Here is a 22,078-nt window from a genome sequence, read left to right on the forward strand (position 1 = left end):
CACAGTCACCATATACACTATGTACAGTCACAAACATAGGCTCCCTAGAGGAGGCGATGTTTAATACCAAGTGTTAAAAGCACGAGATGATATTTGCCACATATGTAGGAAAAAGAAGAGAAAGGAAAAGTTATTCTGGATGGACACACACACACACACACATACATACACACACACACACACACACACACTATTCTATGCTTTTCAGGGTGCATAGAAAGTACACAGTGAAGCAGGGCTGGGGAGGATTATAGAGGTGGCCTTTGTACACACCGTTTAAAGGGGAGTCTGCATATTCCATTGTTAATTGCCAAATCTACAGTGAGCTAAATGCTAACAGATTCTGGTATTGTTGTTAATATGACCCCATTACTGGACTCCTTTTTGTAAATCCTAAAGAAAAGATCACAGTGTCCTCTATCCCTAGACTAAGAGTTTCATCAGTTGCACCTCACTGATTGGTTTGTTACATCGATAACTAGCAAAAGCAACAAGACCCTGTGAGGTATTGGTAGGAAACTTGGATCCAGAGTATAAACTTAGCTGAAGGAGCTGAATGGAAATGAATATTACAAAGCCCATTAAAGACTGACGTCCAGCTAGTGTGCTGGTACCAGCGTGCTGGTACTCTCTTTTAAAATTTCAGCATTGGAAAGAGGCTGAGGTAGGAAGGTATGGAGTTTGAGGCCAGCTTACGCTACACAGAAGGAATCTTTTATTTAAAAAAAAAACAACAACCTATCAACCCCTAAAACTTAAAATTCCAGCCTGGAATGGAAAAAAAGTGTATCTATTTTCATCTTTTCTCCTTTCATATTTACATTTCTTTGCTCATTTTTCCCTTTTGGCCTTGTATCCACTTTTCTATTTCAAATTAGTTCCTATCAAATTTGATTATTTTGTGGGGGAGGTGTGTGTGTGTTGTGTTGGGTTGGTTGGACAATGAGAGTGAGAAGTCAGAGGGAGGGTAGTGGTGAGAGATATGGCTTACTGTATCAACAAACACTAAGTTTGTCAAACAGGTGTTCCCAAAGTGCTTCTAATTAAGTAAAATAGCTGAAAACAGGGTCATAAATCTCTTCAGCTGAATTCAGATCTCGGTTCCACTTGTTTTTGTGTCCCTTACTAATTTAGAATGTATAATATGGGACGATAGCATCAGCTACTGCCCTAAAGGGTGGTTCTCTGGGCCAGACAATCCATTATATAAATTTAGTGCCTGCGGAGGTATAAGGTAAATGCTCGAATTACATTAGTATTATTTTTATTCAAAGTCTAGCCTCAGTAGCAAATTCTCCTCATAGGAATGCATTATTAAATTAGTTCGGCACTCACAGGACTACTTTAGGGAAGCCGGTAAGGATGCAGGGGCACTTCCATTTGGATATTGCAAAGACCTTGCCTGTAATAAAACTGTCACAGCACAACGCCACTCAGCGGCAGTTGATTTATACTTCCGGAGAAGCCAAAAGGGGGGAAAAAAATGAAGAAAATGATTCTAAAATGTATTTTGAGGAAAAATCCATCCACGAGGGCCCTGGTTCAACAACAGGTAGGGTCACTAGGCGAGGGGACTGCCCTGGTCCCAGGTGGCAAGTCCTTTGTGGCCCCGGAATGACCGGACTCTGACGAGTTCGCCACTCCTCCGCTCCTGCGGCGCGTTCGCTGGAGTCAGTGTGTCGGCAGCGGCCTCAGCGCGGAGCCGTCAGCACGTTAGTGTTAAAGACAGAATCAGAGACCTGTGAAGCGTCACTCCTAGTCGTGGCCAGAAGAAACGCCAAACCGGAGCCTGCCACTGCCCATTGGTCGACCAGAGCACTAAGTCCCGCCCCTCAGATTTGAAGCCTTTCCGGGAACCGCTGGCGAAACCTGGCGGCGCTCAAGTCTCGCTTCCCGAGCTTTCCGGAAGTCCCGCCTACTCCCAGGGTTCAGTGCGGTGCCTAGCCGCCATCGTTTGAATTTGAAAACGGGCTGATTTTTGGAGCTGCTTGTCGGCGTCAGGGACGGGCGATGCCACAGGTGAGGGTCTGATCTTTTCCGAGGGTGCAGAGGGTGGCTGCTTGCACAGAGGGCCCGAGGCTGCGACACCTCGGCCGTGTCGGCGGTCGGGGGGGGAGGGTCGTGACACCCGTGGTGTAGGGGCTGCGCTGTTGAAGGTGGGGCCGAGCCTTACCTTTTTAGGTAGTTAATACGCGCAGGGCTTTTACTCTCGTTTGGGCCTTGGCTTCCTTGTCTGTTAAAAGAGGAACAAGTCAGATCCAAAGACACCGATACTTTTATAGGGTGGGAGAAAGGCTTGCCACATCTTGCTGCCTGAATCCCGGAGGTGAACAGTTGTTTGGGCACGTGACAAAGTCTCTTTCTAGGCAGAGCCCAATGTTGTATTGTGTGTTTTAAGTCACTCAACGTTGTGGCTAGAAAATAAGCTTATTTGGGTTTTATGTGTGTATAAAGAAAACGGAAGGGAACTACTTCTAGTTTGGCACTTTTATTGACGTGTATTTTGAGCCTGACATGAAGAGTACACAAACGGTAGATGAATGCCGATTTTCTTAAATTGGGAATCACTGTGCTAGGTGTTTTAGATTGTTAATCCCCCCCTTTTTTTTTTAAATAGACGAGAGGTGCCCTTTTCTCTCTGGTGTTGTGCATCTGGTAGATTTTTTTTAAGAAATGGTTTTTCGAGACAGGGTTTCTCTGTGTAGCCTTGGCTGTCCTGGACTCTGTTTGTAGACCAGGCTGGCCTCGAACTCACAGAGACCCGCCTGCCTCTGCCTCCCAAGTGCTGGGATTAAAGGCGTGCGCCACCAACCCCTGTTCTGATAGATTCTTAAAAATATTTCAATGGTGTTTTTTTTGGGGGTGTGGGTGGGTGTCAGATTTACCCTAGGGATTTGGTGTTCAGATTGAATAGTTCAGTGGTGGCATTATTGCATATTCAGTTGAAAACTTTTGATATGCCAGTTATTGATTGTCTTGGATGATGATGATATGATGATTTTTGGGTCCTGGCCATGACTTCAGAACCTCTGGTACCCAGAGTTGCACTCTACTTTCTAGGACCCAATTTTCTATTTTTAATGTAAATTTTATATGAATTATTTCACTTCCTACTTACAGCTGGAAGAAATCAAGTTGAAAGTCACTTTGCAAACAACTGAGCTTCAGTCCTAAGTGTTAAAATTTGGTTTGCAAATTTTTTCAGAAGTTGCTAAATAGCATAAGATCATGTTTCACCCCATGGTCTTTTTGCTGTTTGATTTCTGAGAGGAGGGTTTCAGGCCAAGTGAGCACTTCATACTTTCTTCTTTTAGTAATTGCAAATTTTTGTGACATGTTTTTGGATGAATATACCGGAAAGTTGTATCTTATGAATAGTTGTAGGAAGTGCTCAATATTAGCATATTCAGAATTTATAGATAAAATTCATTTGTTTGTTGTCTTTTCATAGGTCATTGTTGTTGGCTCTGTTTCTTAACAAGTAAACTTTATTATACAACCCAACTAGCTTACACAAGAAGGTAAAAAGGTTAGAGGGACAAAAGAGTGAACCTTCCAGTATCCATTCCACTGGACGGGTCCTTAGGTGTCTCTCTGGCCCACATGCTGGTCCAGCCTGTTCACTGCTCCACATGCGCTCAAGCCCGGGCTGAACCTGTTGTTCTCTCCTCCCCACCTGCCTGAGTCACGTGGGAAGGGCAGCCTCCTTCTCCCGTTGAGGGTCTATTAGAAAAACAGTTGCCCAGGTGGGGTTCCCAGGTCTGCTTCCTGAATTCCAGGCCCAGGATGGCTCCACTCAGTCTGTCACAAGGTATTCATGGGGTGCCCCAAGGGTAAAGCCCACCAAGACTGCTTCAACCTGTGACAAAGCTTAATCTTTCCCACACATTGTACTGTAAATGAAGCAGTCTAATGTTTTCTTTCCCTGAAATCGAATATTTTTAGGGGGTGGGGAGTGGTGGGTTGGATTGTAGACTTAATTTTTATATTTATCAGTTAATTTGAGACAGGGCCTCACTATGGATCAGGCTGGCCTCAAACTCACAGAGATGCAACTGCTTTTGCCTTGGAGGGTGAGTGGACTGGACTACTGCTGTCTGTCCAACCTATTTTTAATTTTTTGTTCTTTGAGGCAAGGTCTTTGGCCTAGACTGTCCTTGGATCCCCTGTGTAGCCAAGATGACCTGGAACTTAACGTTTTTCTGCTCCACCTCCCTAGTGCTGGGGTTACAGGCCACCAGGCCCTGCTTGTTATGCTTGGGATGGAACCAGGGTTTTGCGCATGATAGGCAAGTCGTCTGCTAACTTAGTTACATACACGTTCCCTGGAGTGTAGACTTGAAGCTGTGGGTGGCTTGTATGCTGACTTACTAAGGTTGCTGCTCTTGTTACAGGATGGACTCTCATTTGAATCAAGATGGGTTGCCTAGACCATCTTATGTTTTTAGTGCTGATCCAATGGCAAGGCCTTCGGAAATCAATTTTGATGGCGTTAAGCTTGATCTCTCTCATGAGTTCTCCTTAGTTGCCTCAGACCCTGGGGTAAGTACAATGTAACAAAAATACTGTTGACTCTTGTGCTCCAGTGAAAACCTGTTTATGCCACAAACAGTTTCTATAAAGTTTTTAGATTTAAAGCAGATTTGTATCTTGGCTCTTCTCATCCTCCTTTTTTTCTTTTCTTTCCCCCTCAAACAGGGTTTTTCTGTGTAGGCCTGGCTGTCCTGGAACTCACTCGACAGACCAAGCTGGCCTTGAACTCACAGTGATCCTCTGCCTCCCGCCTTCTGGGATTAAAGGCGTGTGCCACCACACCCTGTGTCACTTGATTTTCATAGCCATTCTGTCGGGTGTAAGATGGAACCTCAGCCTTTTTGATTTGCATTTCCCTGATGACTGATGACACTGAACGTTTCTTTAAGTGTGTCTTGGCCATTAGAGATTCCTCTGTTGAGAGTTCTTTTTTAGTTTTGCAGCCCATTTTTTAATTGGTTTATTTGGTTTGTTGATGTTTAATTTCTTGAGTTCTTTGTATATTTTTGATATTAGCCCTCTGTCAGATATTGGATTTGTGAAGATCTTTTCCCATTCTGTAGGCTGCTGTTTTGTTCTATTGATGTTGTCTTTTTGCCTTACAGATGCTTTTCAGTTTCATGAGATCCTATTTATTAATTGTTGATCTCAGAGCCTGCGCTGTTGGTGTTCTGTTCAGGAAGTTGTCTCCTGGGTCAATGAGTTCAAGGCTAGTCTCCACTTTTTTTTTCTATTAGATTTAGTGTATCTGGTTTTAGATTGAGGCCTTTGATCCACTTGGACTTGAGAATTACATAGGGTGGTAAATATGATAAATATGGATCTGTTATTGTCATATGGGTCTTTCATTAAGATATTTTATATTTGTGGCTATTGGGAAGTTAGTGTCGTTTCCCTAATTTCTTTCTTAGCCCACTTATCCTTTGCATAAAGGAGGGCTACTGAATTAATTAATTAATTAATGTTAGTTTTGTATCCATCCACTTTGCTGAAAGTGTTTATCAGCTGTAGGAATTCTGGGGGTTCAGTTACTTAAGCTAGCATTCATCTGCTAATAGCAATACTTTCACTTTTTCTTTGTAATTTGTATCCTCTTCATCTTTTTTTCCCCCTCTTCGAGATAGGGTTTCTCTGTGTAGCCTTGGCTGTCTTGAACTGGCTTTGTAGACCAGGCTGACCTTGAACTCACAGCAGTCTGTCTGCCTCTGCCTCCTGAGTGCTGGGATTAAAGACGTGCACCACCACGCCCGGCCCTCCTCATCTTCTTAGTTCTCCTATTGCTCTAGCTAGAGCTTCAGGTACTATGTTGAATAGATAGGGAGAGAGTGGGTGGCCTTGTCTTGTCCCTGATTTTAGTGGAGTTGTTCTAAGTTTCTCTCCATTCATTTTAATGTTGGCTCTCAGGTTGCTGCATATAGTCCTTATTGTGTTTAGGTACGCACCTTGTATCCCTGATCTCTCCAAGACTTTTAACATGAAGGGGTTGGGTGTTGGATTTTGTTAAAGGCCTTTTCAACATTTAATGAAATGATTATGTAGGTTTTTTTTCCCCCAGCTTGTTTATATGGTTGTTGGCTCTGTTTCTTCACAATTAGACTTTATTATACAATCCAACAATCCTACACAAGAAGGAAGAAGGGTTAAAGGGAAACAAGAGTAAACCTTCCAGTATCCGTTCCACAGGACAGATCCCCAGGTGTCTCTGGCCTGCGCGTCTGGTCTGGTCTATAAGCTGGTCTCTCCCCAAATTCAGGAGTGATCCTGCTCCAAAAGATGCTGACTTCTTTCTCCTCAGTCTGCATCTCTCTTGGGTCAGGATCCCTGCCCCCATCAATGTTCCATTAGAAACCCAATAGTCCAGCTTGAGTTCCCGGTCCACTTCCTGAATTTCAGACCCAGGATGGCTCTATCCATGGTGTTTCCAAGCAACAAAGCCTGCCAAGACTGCTTTCAGCTGGGACAAAGTTTACAATCCTTCCCACACATGGTGGATTACATGGAGGATTTTTTGTGTATTGAACCATTCCTGCATCCCTGGGATGAAGCCTATCTGATCATGGTGGATGATGTTTTTGATATGTTATTTGATTCAGTTTGTCAGTATTTTATTGAGTATTTTTGTACCAATATTCATAATGGAAATTGGTCTGAAATTCTCTTTCTTTGTTGGGTCTTTGTGTGGTTTAGGTACCAGGGCGACTGTTGCATCATAGAATGAGTTTGGCAATGTTGCTTCTGTTTCTATTTTGTGGAATAGTTTGAGGAGTATTGGAACTAGCTCTTCTCAAAACCATCTGGCCTTGGGCATTTTTTGGTTGGGAGACTTTTAATGACCCCTTCTATTTTGTTAGGGGTAATAAGTCTATTTAAATGGTTTACCTGATTGAAATTTAACTTTGCTAAGTGGTATCTATCAAGAAAATCATCTATTTCATTTGGATCTTCTGATTGTGTTGAGTACAGGCTTTTGAAATACAACTTAATGATTACTTGGATTGCCTAAATATCTGTTGTTATGTCCACGTATTCATTTCTGAAAATTTGGATGCTGTCTCTCTGCATTTGAGTTAGTTTGGCTAAGGGTTTGTCTTCTGTGTTTGTTTTCTAAAAGAACCAGCTATTGGTTTTGTTGATTCTTTGTGTTGTTCTCTTTGTGTGATTTCAGCCCTGAGTTTATTTCCTGCAGTCTATTCCTCCTTTGTATTTTTGCTTCTTTTTTGTTCTAGAGCTTTCAGGTGTGCTTTTAAATTGCTAGTATGAGATCTCTCTAATTTCTTTTTCATTTTTTCTTTTCTTTTTTCTTTTTGAGACAGGGTTTCTCTGTGTTGCTTTGGCTGTCCTGGACTTGCTTTGTAGACCAGGCAGGCCATGAACTCACAGAGATCCACCTACCTCTGCCTCCCAGAGTGCTGGGATTAAAGGCCTCCACCACCAAGTCCAGCTCGCTCCAGTTTTTTAGGAAGGCACTTAATGCTATGAACTTTCCTCTTAGCACTGCTTTCATTGTGTCCCATAAGTTTGGGTATGTTGTGCCTTCATTTTCATTGAATTCTGGAAAGTCTTTAATTTCTTTCTTACTTTTTCCCTGACCCAGTGGTCACTGAGTAGAGACTTGTTCAATTTCCCTGAGTTTGTAGGCGTTTTGTTGTTGTTGAAGTCCAGCTTTAATCCATGGTGGTCTGCCCCGGCTCGCCGGGGTTCGACTAATGCTCGGGAGCAGAATTTTCCTGTATAGGACAGAACACAAGAAGGGGGCAAGTCTGGATTCTGATCAAACCCCATTTATTGAAAAATTTTCACAGAGTTTTTATAGGCACAGAGGCATGGGTATTTGAGTAAGCAAGGGTTGCTATGGATACCTAACTCTGGAATGCTCGAGCAGGTGTCTACCTTTATAGCTGCTATAATTGCAGAAGAGAGAAATTCCAGAGAGAAAAGGCAGTTGTGAAAATCTGGTTTGTTAGGAAAAAGTTCCCGGACCGGCTGCTTGCAGGCAGCTGGCCTTTAATCTGTTTTTTACCAGTAGTCTTACTGGAAAAGCTAGTTTATAGCCAGAAAGGAGTAGCTTGGGGGTCTTAAAATGACCAGCCCCCAAATAAACCACAACAGGTGTCTAACTGCTGAACCACGACAGGATCAGCTGGTTTCTGGTAAACGACAGACTGCTGGAGAAATAGGAACCTAGGCTCTGACAAGATGGCTGAACATTGGCCATGTAGCCCGTCCCCTACAGTGGCCTTTTAAGATACAAGGAGTTATTTCAATTTTATTTTATCTGTTGAGGCTTGCTTTCTGGTCAGTTTTAGAGAATGTTCTATGAGGTGCTGAGAAGAAGTATATTCTTTTGTGTTTGGGTGAAAAGTTTTGTAGATATCTGCTAGGTCCATTAGATTCATGACATCTACTAGTGTCATTATTTCTGTGTTTAGTGTCTGTTTCGATGGCGTGTCTATTGTTGAGAGTGGAGTATTGAAGTCTCCCAGGATTAATGTGTGGAGTTCAACATGGGATTTAAGCTTTCATAATGTTTATTTTATGAATGTGGGTGCCCTTCCATTTGGGTCATAGATGTTCAGAATTGAGATGTCATCTTGGCGGACTTTTTCCTTTGATGACTATTAAGTGTCCTTCCCTATCTTTTGAACACGTTGTTAAAAGTCTATTTTATGAGATATCAGAATGGCTGCTCCAGCTTGCATTGGTCCCTTGCTTGGAAAATCTTTCTCCAGCCCTTTACTCTGAGGTAAAGTCTGTCTGTGTTGCTAAGGTATGCGGCTTGTATGTAGGAGAATGATCTTTGCCCATCCAGTCTGTTAGCGTGTGTCTTTTTATTGGGGAATTGAACCCATTGCTGTTGAGAGATATTAATGGCCAATGATTGCTAATTCCTATTATTTTTATGTTGGTTGTGGTAGAGTGTGTGCACGCTTCCCTTCTTTTGATTTTGCTGGTGTGGAATTATTTATTTCTATTGTTTTCTTGGAGGTTGGAGTTTTCCTTCTAGTATTTTCTGTGGGGCTGGATTTATGGGATATTATTTAAACTTTTTAATTGTTGTGGAATATCTTGTTTTCTCTATCTATATTGATTAAAAGTTTAGCAGGATATAGTAGTCTGGGTTGGCATCTGTAGTCTCTTAAGAGTCTGCAAGACATCCACCTAGGCCTTTTTGCCTTCTAGGGCCTCTTGAGAAGTCGGATGTAGTTCTGGTAGGTCTTCCTTTACATGTCTCTTCACTTTTTTTTCTTTGCTGCTTGTTGGCTCTGTTTCTTAACAAGTAAACTTTATTATACAACCCAACTAGCTTACACAAGAAGGTAAAAAGGTTAAAGGCACAAAAGAGTGAACCTTTCGGTATCCATTCCACAGGACGGGTCCTTAGGTGTCTCTCTGGCCCACATGCTGGTCCAGCCTGTTCACTGCTCTACACACGCTCAAGCCCGGGCTGAACCTGTTGTTCTCTCCTCCGCACCTGCCTGAGTCACGTGGGAAGGGCGGCCTCCTTCTACCATTGAGGGTCTATTAGAAAAACAGTTGCCCAGGTGGGGTTCCCAGGTCTGCTTCCTGAATTCCAGGCCCAGGATGGCTCCACTCAGTCTGTCACAAGGTATTCATGGGGTGCCCCAAAGGTAAAGCCCACCAAGACTGCTTCAACCTGTGACAAAGCTTAATCTTTCCCACAGACGCTTTTAATATTGGTTCTTCTGTACATTTAGTAGATTGATTGTTATGTGATGGGAGGATTTTCTTTTGTGGTCCAATCTATTTGGTGTTTTGTAAGCTTGTATGTTTATAGACATCTCTTTATGTTTGGGAAGTTTTATTTTATGTCAGGAAGTTTTTAAATTTAACATTTTCTTTGACCTATGTATCAATTTCTTCAATCGTATCTTCTATTATTCTCTCTTCCATCTCTTGTATTCTGTTGATGATTGTGGCTGTGGTTCATGTTCATGGTCCTTTCCTTAGGTTTCCTATCTCCAGCATTCCCTCAGTTTATGTTTCTTTATTGTTTCTACTTCTATTTTCAGGTCTTGGTCAGTTTTATTCATTTCTGTCACCTGCTTAATTGTATTCTCCTGTCTTTCTTGAAGCAGTTTATTCATTTCCTCATTAAAGGCTTCTATCATCTTTAATAAAATTGTATTTAAGGTCATCTTGTACTTTGGCTTTGTTGGGATATCCAGGGCTTACTGTGGTTAGCATAGCTGGGTTCTGGTGGTGTCATATTGCCCTGACTCTTGTTCATTGTGTTCTTTTGCTGTCCTTTGGCCATCTGGTTGTTCCCATGTTGGCTGGATGTTCCTGATGCTGGCAGGACTCCTAGGGGAGGTAGACAGAGCCTTGGGTCTGACAGTGGAGCTCAGCGAATAGCCCTCTGCTCACCTCTGCTGGCTGCTCCTCACATGGATCGGAATGTCCCTAGGGTCCTGCAAGGCTCTTTGGGAAGGAAGGCAGAGCTGTGGGCCTGACAGTGCTGCTTAGGGAACAGAGCAAAACTCACATCTGCTTGCCCTGCCCCAGGTGAATCAGGCAGCAGGGAATTGGTGAGGAGGGAGTCTAAGCTGGATTTCCAGGAGCCCTGCAGGCCTCTTCAGGAAGGAGTGTGATGGAGGTCAGGGGACAGAGTGGAGCTCACCTTTGCTGCACTTTCACCAAGAACCTCTCCTGGGCTCTTTTCAGGAAATCAGTCATCCCACACAGTCATTGTTGAACTCTTAGAATAGTTTTAGTAACTGAGATTTTGTAGGTAGATGTTCTTGTCTATGAGAAGATGTCTTCATTTCTAATTTGGGTATGTTTTCTTTTTTTGTCTTTTTAGCAGATTGTACTGCATATTTCTAGGGCAGTATTGAATAGAGTTGTTAAAGAGAAACCCATTTTATTCATTTTTTTCATAATTTTGTAGCTAACCTTCAAATCAATCTGTTATGGGAATTAGGTTGGTTATTTTCTGTTTTTTTATTTGTTTAAATAACTTGTTATTTAAATAAAATCACAGTATTTTAATTAATTTACAGAAAGAACATCACACAGCCACTCAAACACTCATCTAATTCCAAACTGTACATTTCAGTGAGCTTTAGAAAGTTAAGACAAAGTTTATTTTCCTTTTTGAGGTGAGGGTCTGTCTTTATAGCTCCCCCTCATTCCATGCTCCGATTTCTGCAGCCTGAGTCCTGGGCTACAGGTGTGTGTCTGTGTATGTGAAGGGACGCCTTCCTCTCACCTAGAGAGATTAAAAACTTACCTTATTTATCTGTTTTTAAAGAAATCTCAATTGTGTTGATAAAAGCCATGACCTATACATGTTAGGCAATGACTTTAGCACTGACCTATATCCCTGAGATTTTTTTTAAGTTGCCCAGATTGGCCTTCAAGTTTTTTGTGTATCTCGCAGGCTTCAAGCTTTGATCTTCCTGCTTTACCTTCAGAGAAGCAGGGAGTGTTTAGGTGTGTGACACCACACCTGGAACAGGCGTATTTGTTGTATTTCTGTTTTGTTTTTAAAGATTTATTTCATATGTATGAGTATTTTGCCCGAATGTATGTATGTACATGTTTGTCTGGTGCCCTAGGAGGTCAGAAAAAGGTGTCAGATCCTGGAACGAGAGTTATAGAAGGTAGTGAGCTGTCTGGTGTGGATGCTGAAACGTGATCTCCGGTCCTCTATAAGAACACTGCACACTCATAATCCCTAAGCTGACCTGCCTCCATGTTCTTCCTTTTCTTTCTTTCTTTCCCCTTCCTTCCTTCCTTCTTCTTTTTCTTTTGACACAGGGTGTCATTATATAGCTCTGGCTGGCCTGGAACTCACTTTGTAGACCAGGGTGGGTAGCCTCAAACTCAGAGATCTGTCTGCCTCTGCCTCCTGAGTACTAGGATTAAAGATGTGCACCACCATCGCCGTCCAGCCCATTTTTCTTTTTAGAAATGTATAAAGTAGTTAAAAATATAGTGGTGGCTGGGTATAATGGGGCAGGCTTGTAATCTCAGTACCCAAGAGTCTGATATACACGAAACATGATTTGGTAGCTGGTTCATGGCTCAGTGGGAATCACTGATGCCTGACCACCTGTTTTTGATCCTTAAGGCCCACATAGGAGAGAAAGAGGACTGACTCTGGAAAGTGTCCTCTGACCTCCACATGCTAGCCAAGGCACACCCCCCAAACAAAACAAAACAAAACACACATAGTGCCAACCACTAAAAATTGTGACTCTTTGGCCAGCCTCAGCTATGGAGGAAGACTTTGATTGTAGAAACACTAAGAAACAAAAGCAATACAGGTTAGTAACTGAATAAAATTTCTGTAGATTATTATATAAGTGATTACTCATATAAAGACAGTTAATCTCTGAAAAGTTATATTCTATACTTTTTAAAAATTGGCTTGTTTTTTTGTTTGCTTTTTAGGAAAACAGTTCTGGATCTAAAAATTATCTCCAAGTTTGCCTTCGAATAAGACCATTCACACAGTCAGAAAAAGAATATGAGGCTGAGGTTTGTGTTGAATTTAATTAATTTTAATGTTTTGCTTCCATTCATTCAGTAAATGTTATTCTTAGTGTGGGCTTGTTTTCTAGGGCTGTGTACAAGTTCTGGATTCACAGACTGTCCTCCTGAAAGAACCGCAAAGCATCCTTGGCCAGTTAAGTGAGAAGAGCTCTGGACATGTAGCACAGAAATTCAGTTTTTCTAAGGTTAGTAAGTGCTCTGGGAAACTAAGGAATTTTGTGTGTGTGTGTGTGTGTGTGTGTGTGATGTGAGGAGCTGTATAGTGGGCTGAGTGAGGGCCTTGTACATACTCTATCCCAAAAGCCTCCCCCCCCACTACTTTCTTACTCTTTTTCAATTTGGCAAGACTTGGCTTGGGCTCTATTACTGGATTGTGTGCACTGAAGTTTATGCTCTGTGCTCATAGAACTTCAGTTTTTGGTGCTGATTTTTTTCTTTTCCTGAAACTAAAGACTGATGTCTATACATTTATAATTTGAAATGAGTAAGTTGCTGTATTGACCTTGAGTAAATCATATTATTACCTTTTTATTCTAATGAATAATGTTTCTTAAAACATGAAAAATAAATTGGCCGAGTGTGTGAGATTTCTAGTTATTTTTTAGTTAAATTTTATTTACTTGTGCCTGCCATGGTGCACATGTGGAGGACCTTGCAGGAGCTGCCTATTCCTTACCTTGTACTTCTCAGGGATTTAACGCAGGTGCTTAGGCTAGCTGCAGCCCACGGAGTTATCTTGCTGACCTTGAAGTTTCTATGCTAAAATTTTGTTTCATAGCAGTTAAATGCCTGTCAGTGTATTTTTGTAGTAGAGATATGGTACCTGTTTTGAATAAATATTCAAAATGAATGTTTGATAGTTTTGGAACATGAATTTTCTTAAAAGTCATATCTTAAAAATGCCCTCAGGTTTTTGGACCTGAAACTTCACAGAAAGAGTTCTTTCTGGGTTGTATTATGGAGCCAGTAACAGACCTCTTGAAAGGACACAATCGGCTGATCTTCACTTATGGATTGACCAACTCTGGAAAAACATATACATTTCAAGGTAAATATTTCTTATTTTGATAGAAAAGAATAAGAATCATTAGTAATCCTTAAGTATTTTCTTTGTTTTAAATTTATTTTTATTTTATATTCATTGGTGCTTTGCCTGTATGTATGCCCGTGCGAGTGAAAATCTCTGGACCGGGAGTTACAGACAGGTGTGAGCTGCTATGTGGGTGCTGGATATTTAACCTGGTCCTTTGGAAGAGCAGCCAACTGCTCTGAGCCATCTCTTTAGCACCTAGTGTTTTCATAATTGCATGTAATTATGTTTTCATTATCTAGTCCATATTTTTCATCTTCACTATTTTCACTGTTAAAAGAATACAGTCACATCATTTCTCCTCCTCCAGCTCCTTTTACATCCTCTCGGGTGTCCATTCTCAAAGTCATGGCCTCATTTTCTTTGTTATTGTTACATTATATGAGTCTTAGAGTTTTGCATTTTTCCTTTTGTATTCTTGCTTATTGGTAATATAAAAGGAATTGTTAATCCCAAAAGACTTGCTTTTCCTTATCCTTCTTGTAGGCACAGAGGAAAACATTGGCATTCTGCCTAGAACACTGAATGTGTTGTTTGATAGTCTTCAGGAAAAACTGTACATGAAGACGAACTTCAAACCACATAGATGTAGAGAATACTTACGATTGTCGTCTGAGCAGGAGAGAGAGGAAAGCGCTAACAAAAATGCATTGTTGCGGCAAATTAAAGAGGTATACCAGTATTTTAGTGCATAAAATATAAAAATCACTATTTTTTTTTTGTAAGTGTTCAGGATAATTCTAACATGTTTTTGTTTGTATTTGAAAGAAAATATTAAGGCAGCAAATGTCAATACTAAGTAGAAATGGTCTTTTTGTTATGTAACTAGTATTATACTTTAAAATGTTTATGAAATATTAATCTGAGAATAACACAAACAAAAAAAATTAAAGAAAAAAATGTAAGAAAAGGAAAGTGATCTTAAGACAGGCTCCCTGTCGAGCTCAGCTCACCTCAACTTTGCAGACTTCCTTCCTCTGCCTCCTGAGTGTTATAGACTACCACGTCCCTGCCTTATGCAGAGCTTTCTGTGTCTCTGGATGGATACACACATATGCAGAACCTTCATATTTTTCTGACACTGGCTATTAGATGCAGGCCTTCATATGTGGTATGTGGTAGGGTAAGCACTGTAACATTGAGCTCTAGTCTCCCTCTTTGTTACGTGTAGAAAACAGTTTTTCTTTTAACAGAAATGAAATCTTACTTTTTTTTTAACTCTAGGTTAAATCTGACTTAAATCTCTTAGTACAATCATTGGTGTCTATTAGAAGTTAGGTTTGAGTGTTTAACTTACTTTTAAAAAATCAGCTTGAAAAAACTAGTTTCACATTAATGAATTAATATAGTCAGCGCTTCAGTGAGGAGGTGTTTTATGTTGAATATTTTCTTGTTACTTTCGAGAGTTAAGAGTGCATACTTTGGGCTGGGTGTGCTGGTGCACGCCTGTAATCCCAGCACTTGGGAGGCAGAGGCTGGAGCATCACTGTGAGTTCGAGGCCAGCCTGTCTATAAAGTGAGTCCAGGACAGCCAAGGCTACACAGAGAAACCCTGTCTCAAAAAACCAGAGAAGAAGAAGAAGAAGAAGAAGGAGGAGGAGGAGGAGGAGGAGGAGGAGGAGGAGGAGGAGGAGGAGGAGGAGAAGAAGAAGAAGAAGAAGAAGAAGAAGAAGAAGAAGAAGAAGAAGAAAAAGAAGAGGAAATCAATTCCTGGCTTCAAAGGACAGGCCAATTCTCTTGTGAAGTGCTAATGAAGCTAGTGACTTTAACCCGAAGTGAAAGCTCATTCTGTTCTGAAAAGACTAGTTCCCTTAGAAAGTAGACTAAATCTCCTGTTAAGGGCTATAGAACAACAAATCGTCGATGGCAGCATGCCTGTTTAACAATATGGTTTACTGAATGATTTAAGCTTATTGGTTAGGAGGAAAAAATTTTTGCTTTTTGAGACAGGGTCTCACTGTGTAGTTCTGCCTGGCCTGGAACTCATTATGTGGAGCAGGTCAGCCTTGAACTCATAATGATCCATCTAAGTGCTGGAATTAAATGTCCATACCATCACATATGACAAAAATATTTCCTTATAGGAGTAGGGGATTAATTTTTCAGCCATGACTTCTCATTGATAACATACCTGGTTGCCTAAGACCTCTGGTACAAATAAGTCAGATTAATGTTTTCAAGTCTGATAATAAACTGGGCGTGGTGGTGCACGCCTGTAATGCCAGCACTGGGGAGGCAAAGGCAGGCGGATCTTTGTGAGTTTGAGGCCAGCCTTGTCTACAAAGTGAGTCCAGGACAGCCAAGGCTACACAGAAAGACAAAAACAGAAACCAAACAACAACAACAACATCAAAAACAAAAAGCAAAACAAAACAAAAACCCAAACAACCCAGGTCTGGTAATATAATGTTCATTCGACAACTCATGGATCAAGGTGTATTTATAATTCAAATCATATTATTTAAGATTATACGTGTTATGAGACTATACCCACTGTAGTTCCACTTCTCTGTTGGATCTGGACAAAATCCACTTAAACCTTTCTGTAAAGGGCTCAACATTCTACATGTCATTAAAAAGATTGGTGATTGGGGCTGGAGACATGGCTCAGTGGTTAAGAGCACTGACTGCTCTTCCAGAGGTCCTGAGTTCAATTCCCAGCAACCACATGGTGGCTCACAACCATCTATTGTGAGCTCTGATGCCCTCTTCTGGTGTGCAGTGTACATGCAGGCAGATCACTGTATATGTAATAAATAAATAACACTGTGTATGTAATAAATAAACACATCTTTAAAAAAAAGATGGGTGATTAATGGAATCCAACTTAAAAGGAGTTTGGAACTAGTCACAGTCCTCACGGATGACAGATGTTTGAAGACTCCGGTGGAAGAAGTAACGACACATGTAGAAAAAACGAGAGAACTGGAATTAGATCCTGGTAGCGTGACCGACTTTATCTTTTGTCTTTCTGGGTTTTAAATTAAAAAAATATTAATTTATTAATTAGTACTTTCAAAATGTTAGTGTTTTTCCTCTTTAAGACTGCAGGAGTGGTCATTGCCTGGGTCTGGGAGCCTGTGCCTATAGTTCTAAATTACTCCAGATCCTGAGGCGGGAGCATTCCTTGAGTGCAGGTCTTTAGTTCCAGCCTAGAAAACATAGCAAGATCCTCCTTCACCTATATGTTTAAAGATTTCTATCTTTTTAATTTTATGTATGAGTGTTTGCATGCATGTATGAGTCATGTATGTATGTGTGTATGTATCTATAATATGTACATGCCTGGTGCCCAGGGATGCCAGAAGAGGGCTTCGAATCCCTTAGAACTGGAGTTAGAGCCACCATGGTGCTAGGAACCAAACCTGAGTCCTCTGTAATCGCAGCCAATGCATTTAAAAACAGTCGTGCCCTCCCCTTGCTTCATACCCCAATCCTGTTTCAAACTTACAGCTAGTCAAAGGACAGAAGGTAAGAACCAGTAGAGTGCTCAGCCACAAGTGAAACATGTACATCACCCCTCCCTCTCCAAGGAGCAGGAACTGCTTGGGAAGGAAGATTATAAGAGCAAGAGGTTGGAGAGGACTAGAAGTCCTGTCTTCTGTGTATGACAGGACCTCTCTGCTCACGAATTCACCTCGGCTGTGGTTGCCCGGATAAGATTAACCCAGTCAAGACGCTAGTGTGAGTAGGAAAGGGTTCAGGGTCCCCCACCTGCAACTAAGGAGCTGTGGACAATTGATGTCTTTTGTGGGGAGTATATGCATAGCACACATTGGAGTTGAAAGAAATAAAAATACACTTAAGGGCTAGGGATGTGGCTCTTTTGTTAGTATTTGTTTAGCATTCATATACTCTAGGTTCGTGCCCTAGCACTGCATAACACTAGGCATGGTGCGCATACTTGTATGTAGCCCTGGCAACTAGGAGGTAGAAGCAGGCAGGTCAGAATTTCAAGGGCATCCTCTGCTACATACATTAGTAAGTTTGAAGCCATCCTGGGCTCCATTAAAGCCTACCTCAAAAAAGAGGTCTAGAGAGATGGCTCAGAGGTTAAGAGCACTTGTTAATTTTGTAGAGGCTTGAGATTTTATTCCCAGCACCCATATGGTGGCTCACAACAATCTGTAACTCCAGTTCCAGGGGATTTGACATCAGCTTCTGACCTCCTGGGGCACTAGGCATACACACCATACACATATACTAAGTTCAGGAAAAGCACTTACACACTGAAATATGAAAGAAATCTAAAGTATTAAATATGATACGCCAGTGCCATAGTAATAATAGTAACAATAATATTAATATGATTTGGTCAAGTGTAAAATTATTTGTATGTAATTTTAGCATTAGGCTTATCTGAGTTGGAGGGTTCAGTTCAGCCATAGCAAAATTCTTGTCTTGAAAAAGTGAAAGAGCTGGGGCTTGAGAGATCCAGTTAGCAGTCATGAATGTTGATCATACAGTGTAAACCTAGTTCCAGGAAATCTGATGACTTCTGTTACTGTATTCAGTGCACAAACCTATGCATACACACATACACGTAATTTAAAAAAACTAAAAAATGAAAGAGGGAAGAAAGGTAGGTTGTTTATTTGTTCACTTGGGTTCAAAGTATTGTCTCACAAAATAAAATGATATTTTAGCAAATTATGGAGGTCTGTTGGTAATTGCATAAGTAATTCATAAAAATGAAATAATTAATGAATTTCTTAATGAGTTATTTTCTTAAAAAAGACACTAGAAAAATCTAGAAATGAGGTGTTCTTTTTAAGCTTTGATTTTGAATGTTTACAGGAGCTTGGCTCTACTGTTTTAACTCTAGGAGCTTTGAAGCTTATTTTGTCTATCAATTTTGTTATTATGTATTTTATGACAGTGATTAGAATGAAATACATAAAAATGTTCTTTATAGCATTATTTTTTACAGGTAGAATCTTGTAGATAACCATTTGTTTAATAATAAAGGAACTAAGTCATCTTAAATCTATTCTGTTAAACATTCATCAATTTTTTTATAAGTAATCTTTAATTATATGTAAAATCAGCTTACAATATAAATTAACTATAGGGAAAATAATTAAATGGGCATATTTATATATTTGTAGTTATTTCTGGTTGCTAGATATAAAACAAGGCATTGTTATTTGATACTTGCCAAATTTCTTATTATGAGATGTTATTGTTTAGCTATGAGATAGGCTATAAGCAGAAATACTAAATTAAGTAGTTGAAAGGTTATTTATTAATTGGTGGCTTAGTTAGATAAGTAATTAAAACTTTAGTTATTTAACTTTTAACAAAAGTGTTTTTAAACTTTCTTTTTTTAGGTTACTGTACATAATGACAGTTATGACATACTTTGTGGTAAGGATTGTTTTTTCACTTATGTTAATTTGCTCATCATGAAATACAGTTGAAAGGCTTTATTCTCACAATCATTCCTAGTGCTAACTTTTTGATGATGTCGTATCCTACAGTACCTACAAAGTATTATAAAGGACATAAACTGTGAACAGCTGTAACGTTTCATTTATGCTCAGTATCCCAAATGTATTTTCTCTGACTCTAACTTTAGTATTGAATTTGAGAATTGTTCTTATTTTTCTTTGTCTTTTTCTTTAATTTGTACTTGATTCTTTCAAAAAGAAGATTAAGAGAAACTAAGCTTTGATTGCCACAAATATTTGTTCCTTTGTTCCCTAAAATGTTTCAAAGTAGATAGTAAAGAGATTAAGGAGTCAAGGAGTTATGAGCTATATTTTCTGGTTCATTTTATGCCTCTTTTTTATTTTTTTTTATAGGAAGCTTAACAAACTCTTTGACTATCCCAGACTTTGAAGAATCCATGAACACGTGTAACCAATCTAGCCTGAGTGTGGATAATATAAAATATTCTGTGTGGGTTTCTTTCTTTGAGATTTACAATGAAAGTATTTATGATTTATTTGTTCCTGTGTCATCCAAGTTTCAAAAGAGGAAGATGCTACGCCTTTCCCAAGATGTAAAGGGCTATTCTTTTATAAAAGGTACATTAGTGAACATTTTAATTTTATTGTTCCAAAGTTCCCTTCTATGTTTTGTAATAGTTATAGGCAAAAAGAAGGAAGTTTTTTTTTAATTAGTATTTTTATCCGTTACTGACATCAAGAAAATGAGTTTGTGCTTTAGCAGTATGCTTTGTTATGTTTATTATAATTTAGTAGTAGTGGGTCTAGTTTGATTTGTTTAAGTGAATGCTGATTTTATTCATCATGACAAAATGCAGAATGTTCTAATATTTAATATTTGCTACTAGGCTTCCATGTGTGGTTATGTAACTTAAATACTGAATGCCTTTATAGCCCCACCTTTACATGCGTAGTGCTCTAGGATGGTGGGCCAGCAGAAAGATTTTATGTGTACTAGGAAAACACTTTGCAAAGCTTATACTGTAACACAAATGTTACCTTTTACTAAACTAGTGCATATCTTCTTTGTTAAAGATCTGCAATGGATTCAGGTATCCAATTCTAAAGAAGCATATAGACTGTTAAAACTAGGAGTGAAGCATCAGAGTGTTGCCTTCACAAAACTGAACAATGCTTCTAGCAGAAGGTAAGAGTGAACCGCCAGGTACAGTCCCGAGACAACCACAGGATTCTGCATAAGTAAATACTAATTTTAGATGGATGTGGCCAGTAGGTTCTCTGAAATGTACTGTGAATTTGTAGGCCTGATAATCCCCTGTAGATAAAAGGTCCCTAGTTGATTTGTCAGAACATTGGCTTTCTCAATTTGCATCATGTTTCTGAGGCATTTTTACTCTTCCTTTATGTCAGTATCCCAGATAATTTTCCCAGTTGCTTAAGTGGTAGCCTTTTCTCTGTGTCTTACCCTAATATGTACTATTTCGATAATGATTCAGGCCATATTCTCAAGAAGATAAGGAAGGATGTTTGTGGTGAATGGGATTAAGAGGTAGAGACAGAATTAGCTTTAGCAGTGAGATGCTTAAAATACTTTGTCTTAAGGAGGACAAGCCCTGCTCTACACTGAGGTGGGCATGGGGTGGTAATGTGATCTACAGCAGCCTGTGTATTGAGCAGATTTACATTTGGCTTTAGTTATATTTTCAAAGAATGTAGCTGTGCACCAAAGGATTTTTCCTAATAGTATGATCTCTGCAAGAACATTCTTGTTTTTTCCCCATAGTCCTGGAGATTAACCCAGGGTCTCATATGCCTTAAGCAGGGATACTACCACTGACCTACACCCATTTCCAGGCATCTTTTTACTTTTTATTTTTAAACAGAGTCTCACTCGGTGGTAGCCCAGGCTTGCCTTGAACTTTAGATGTGTTTGATTTATCCTTACAAGTAGCTGCATATTGAGTCTTATTACACATGATCTTAGTAATAGACATTGGAGTGCCGAAGAGGGGAAAGTTTGAGGGACTTGGGGTTTGCTGAGTGCTAGGGTGATGCTAGAAAGTTGGGCAGGTGTAGGTGACAGTGGAGTATGGCATTGACATATCTGGCAGATAGTTGTAAATTGTATCTGTGTAGAATACAGGGGTTGGAATGGATTGATGATACTTGATTTTGTGTTCTTTTTCAGTCACAGCATATTCACTATTAGAATATTGCAGATAGAGGAATCTGAAGTGCCTCGTGTAACTCGAGTTAGTGAGTAAGTTGAACATTATTAAATTGGAGTTATTTTGAAATGTTTTGAAAAATTTTACAGTAACCTTTTTCTGTGGGGGGGCTTGATTTAGATTGTCTTTATGTGATCTTGCTGGTTCAGAACGGAGCATGAGGACACACAACGAAGGTGAACGCTTGAGAGAGGCTGGGAATATCAACACTTCTCTGTTGACTCTGGGAAAGTGTATCAATGTTCTGAAGAACAGTGAAAAGTCAAAGTAAGTGTCATTCATATGAATATCAAACTCTTTACATTTTCAACTGTGCTTTCCTTAGAAAGTACTTTCTGAAAGCCTGTTTCTCACACAGTGACTGTTGGGATTCCTGTCCCTAGTGGATATGCACCCACACTTTAGAAGGCACGTCTTTGTGATGCAGCTTCCACAAGCTCGTGTGTGTGTGTGTGTGTGTGTGTGTGTGTGTGTGTGTGTGTGTGTGTTTGTGTGTGTGTATGTGCATACGCACATGTGTTTGAGGCATGTAGTCCAGGCTACCCTCCATATCAGGGTGAAGCGAGGATATCCCTGAACTTTAGTCCTCCTACTTCTACATGCCAGGTAGGATTGCAGGTGTGCACCAGAACCACACCTCTTCATGTGCTACCTGAGACGGAATCAGGACCTTGTGTGTCTAGGTAACCACTTGGTCAGTAGTATATTAGTGTATTCTTGTAGATGTGACAGGCTTCTGCATTAATTATCTTTTTAGGGTGATTAAGCGACAGATTAATTAACCTTCTCACCTTTAG

At 40.1% G+C, this 22,078-nt stretch overlaps 1 protein-coding gene across 1 annotated transcript in view; it reads left to right on the forward strand.

Moving 5' to 3' along the window:
* The first annotated feature begins 1,912 nt into the window (after positions 1-1,912).
* Positions 1,913-22,078, forward strand: part of Kif20b (kinesin family member 20B) — a 58,788-nt gene continuing 38,622 nt past the window's right edge. Inside the window, exons 1-11 of the mRNA XM_051146365.1 lie at positions 1,913-2,019; positions 4,395-4,542; positions 12,451-12,537; positions 12,621-12,737; positions 13,462-13,600; positions 14,129-14,313; positions 18,973-19,009; positions 19,447-19,671; positions 20,128-20,239; positions 21,242-21,313; positions 21,402-21,548. Coding sequence (XP_051002322.1) covers positions 4,396-4,542; positions 12,451-12,537; positions 12,621-12,737; positions 13,462-13,600; positions 14,129-14,313; positions 18,973-19,009; positions 19,447-19,671; positions 20,128-20,239; positions 21,242-21,313; positions 21,402-21,548 — 1,268 coding nt within the window. The 5' untranslated portion in view covers positions 1,913-2,019; position 4,395. The remainder of the gene's footprint in view (positions 2,020-4,394; positions 4,543-12,450; positions 12,538-12,620; positions 12,738-13,461; positions 13,601-14,128; positions 14,314-18,972; positions 19,010-19,446; positions 19,672-20,127; positions 20,240-21,241; positions 21,314-21,401; positions 21,549-22,078) is intronic.

This window comes from Acomys russatus, chromosome 5, assembly GCF_903995435.1.
Source record: "Acomys russatus chromosome 5, mAcoRus1.1, whole genome shotgun sequence".
NCBI lineage: Eukaryota > Metazoa > Chordata > Mammalia > Rodentia > Muridae > Acomys > Acomys russatus.